The sequence below is a fragment of the Aplysia californica genome, unplaced genomic scaffold (assembly GCF_000002075.1).
Source record: "Aplysia californica isolate F4 #8 unplaced genomic scaffold, AplCal3.0 scaffold00521, whole genome shotgun sequence".
Lineage (NCBI taxonomy): Eukaryota > Metazoa > Mollusca > Gastropoda > Aplysiida > Aplysiidae > Aplysia > Aplysia californica.
The window spans coordinates 353,310-356,896 of record NW_004797791.1 but is presented as its reverse complement, the minus strand read 5'-3'; the positions used below and the strand labels follow the sequence as shown (position 1 = coordinate 356,896).

The following is a 3,587-nucleotide window of genomic DNA, read 5'->3' as shown; positions in this document are numbered from 1 at the left end:
AGCCCCCTTGTGCTTAAAAGCGACCATATAACCTAAAAGAATGAAATTCTTTTTTTCTACTTCCATGAAACTAGGGTAACTAAGTAGTTAATTTATATTTCCTTACAGCCATGCATAAACAGCTCAACGAGACAGTAGGGCTGGATCCTGCTCGTCAAATTTGAGAGTGGCGATTCACGATTCAGTCGGCTTCAATGAATCGCGAGTACGCGAGCGCTCGTGGAGCTGTGGCGGAACACTGACTGAAACGGAACAATGTCATATCAACGCCTCTTGGCGAGCGCGAGTCCCACTCTTGTTGTTCCGCCATCCTCTCCGCCCCACACCCTTTGTTGCGCTGCTCTATCTACTGACCTCAATTAGTGACCCCCATAAATCCCCCCCCCCCCCCAACCCCACCATTCGCTAAAACAATGGCTCCATAAAATTCCTTCTGTATATTGGTTGGACCCCGTTCATTTTGTTTTAATAGGGGGGTTGGACTATACCATCTCTTGTAAAATAAGGGGAGCCATACTAAGTGTTCCGTTCCGTTCTTCATCAAAAGAAGACAGAAAGCAGATGATCGGTTAAACAACAAGAAAAGTTGGAAAATGCTCTATCATTCATCTCGTCTTTTATAATACACTCAGGTCAAGGTCACCTTGTACTCTAAACAACAGGACGACTTCCCCATACGCCTTCCTTCAGCAACTTTTGTGCACCCACCATCCCGCACTAGGTTCAAACAAGCAGTAGTACACTACTCACGGGATGATGGCGTGAGCAACTTTTAGGAATCATCCTACACCACAAGCAAACTAATAATAGGGTTGAGGAAATGAACTGCTAAAAATTATTATTTTTTTAAAATTTTTTTTAAAGAAAAAAAAGAAAAAGATTTCATATTGGGCAAGCCCTGTACTAGATCTATAGGTAATAAGTAACGCTATCGTTATTTGAAAAAAAAGAGAATCATCTCATCAACACCGTGACAGTCGTACCCGACGTTGCAGACGTGGGAAGCCTCGCCGTAGCTGTAGTTGATCAAGTCCACGTTGTTGTCCATCATGTACTTCATCTGAGGACAAAGAAAATTCCAAAAATAATGACAAAATTCCTTCACAAGACCATCTGAGGACAATGAGAATTCCGCAAATAATTACAAAATTCCTTCACAAGACCATTTGAAGAAAAAGGACGATAGATGTTTAATAGGAAAGAAGAAGCAAACCACACCAGAGCACCCGCCAACCACCAACTGCCTCTCCTCTATGCTTACAATCTGTACACCATCTTTTGGCTTGACATAGCCCCAACTTTCAACCTGCAAGGAAAACCAAAAGCTTTGGCTTTCCCAAGTAAACACTGTCAATGTGAAATGTAAGGCATGCTGAAGGCATGAACATAGCCTCCAGTAGTGTTCTTAACTCTTGTCCTGCGTCTGTGCTGAGATGTGAATCTTATCAGCAACCGATTACGTCGGACATTCCGGGCAGGCCGCAGGGGTCACTCAGTGTGTACTGTTGGTGTACAGCGCGAGCGCCGGGAAACGTGTGTTTTCGCCATGAATACCGTGGGAGTGTGTCAATCGATGATGAAAATAACGCTCTATCTTTCATAGCTTTCTATTTATAAGGTGTTACAAACACATGAATAACCCTCTCTCAAGCTGATAAGACATTACGAGTAGTTGCGTATATTCGAATAACCTTTCTAGACGCTCTTGTTGTTATGAATGACCTGAGGTTCGAAAGGGGATAAAATATAGGTCAATTTCCGAAAGTTTTGCACTCAAATTGTTCTTTGTACCAGCACAATGGTATTCAAAACTGTCAAACAAGCTTATTTTTTATTATCATTTCAAGCAAAATCAAGCTCATTGGAAAGGTTTCGAAGAGAAAAATGGAAGTCTTGTTTCCTGACTATCCTTTCGAGCTCCTCATGTCTAAGTGGGTCAATTTCTTCTATAATTTCATAGGACGAACATTTTGAATGAGACGTTTGACTCAATTACGAACCAACGTTGGCGGTTCTAGAAGAAGGCCACAAACGTACATAAACTCAAGCAGACTGACCCACACACACTTGACCTGCGTGAATGGGGATCCGATGCGGGACCCGAATTTCCCGTGAGATGATGTTTGGCGCGCGTACGCTGAGCCAGGGGTTGGACTGGCTCGGGAAAAGAACGCAGGCGAGGTTGTTGAAACAGGCTTATCGGGCGACATAAACGCGGCCCCCGCAGGATGAGGGTTAAAGAGATGATGGAATATTGATGCTGACTACAGAATGTTAAAAAAAAACAAAAAACCCTCAAACAAACTATCGTAAAAATACAGAAATTTCTCACCGCTCGCACTAAAGCTGTTCCCGTCTCCATAGATCCCAGTCTGGTGTCTCCAATCTTTAGGCCGACGACTTGCGCTCCTGGGGCAATGCCGTTCAACTCGGGGTTTTCGGGGAAGTTGCCCGCAGCAATACACGCCACGTGCGTGCCATGGGACCCTGGAATTGACAGCGGACAACTAATTACACACTGAACACAGCAATTACAACTTATCACAAAACGAACACAGCACATACAAGTAACAGGGATGCCACTGGACTTTTGTAAAAGTAACAGAAAATTTTTTCGAGACTTGATTTTGCATGCGACGAAGCAATTTATATTATAAATGCAACAAAACAACATCATATCAGTTCAATAAAAAAACAAAGTTCTAAACGGGCGATGCTCAAAATAACGGAAAAACGGCATCCCTGAACTGTTTACCTACTGAACACAGCACACACAACGTATCACAAAATGAACACAGCACACACAACGTATCACAAAATGAACACAGCACACACAACGTATCACAAAATGAACACAGCACACACAACGTATCACAAAATGAACACAGCACACACAATGTATCACAAAATGAACACAGCACACACAACGTACCACAAAATGAACACAGCACACACAACGTATCACAAAATGAACATAGCACACACAACAAATCACACAATGTAGTGAGAGCACAGACAATTAGATTAATCACAAAAAAATGAGGGACCTTAACCTTTCTCAATAATATGGATACCAAAAATTAATTATTTAAAAAAACACAAAAAAACAACCAAACCCCCCACACACAAAAAAACATGTACGAACCAAACGACCAGATCAACCAAAACTCCTAGAAATTTGAATCTCATTCCAAATCAAGAGACTAAAGGGAGGTCACTGATCACAAATGTCTAGAAGAGCAAGAATAAATGATAGGCGGATGGTTTTTAGTTCAGTTTTAGTATGAGTTTTACAGCACTTGCAATACAATTCGATCATAGAAATGCTGAAAATTAGAGGTATTACTAGAGAGTAATATACATAAAAAAGGATGAGGAGAGATGAGCACATTAGACGTTTGACAGGAAAGAAGGAGCAAACCACACCAGAGCACCTGCTAACCACCCACAGGATAATAATTTTTTTTGGTGTGTTTTTTTTTTTCCAAAATTTTCACCAGCTCCGACAGCATGACGCATCACACGCTCTCTTTGTCTAAATTGCTGAACTGATAAAGTAATCACATTAAACACTGTGTCTCACCCAG

General features: G+C 41.7%; 1 protein-coding gene across 1 annotated transcript in view; it reads right to left on the bottom strand.

Annotated features, from left to right (window-relative positions):
* The window catches only part of LOC101862674 (tripeptidyl-peptidase 2), a gene marked incomplete in the record, with an annotated part of 68,264 nt that overhangs the window by 53,288 nt on the left and 11,389 nt on the right, over positions 1–3,587 (bottom strand). Inside the window, 2 exon segments of the mRNA XM_035971853.1 lie at positions 984–1,060; positions 2,333–2,487. Coding sequence (XP_035827746.1) covers positions 984–1,060; positions 2,333–2,487 — 232 coding nt within the window.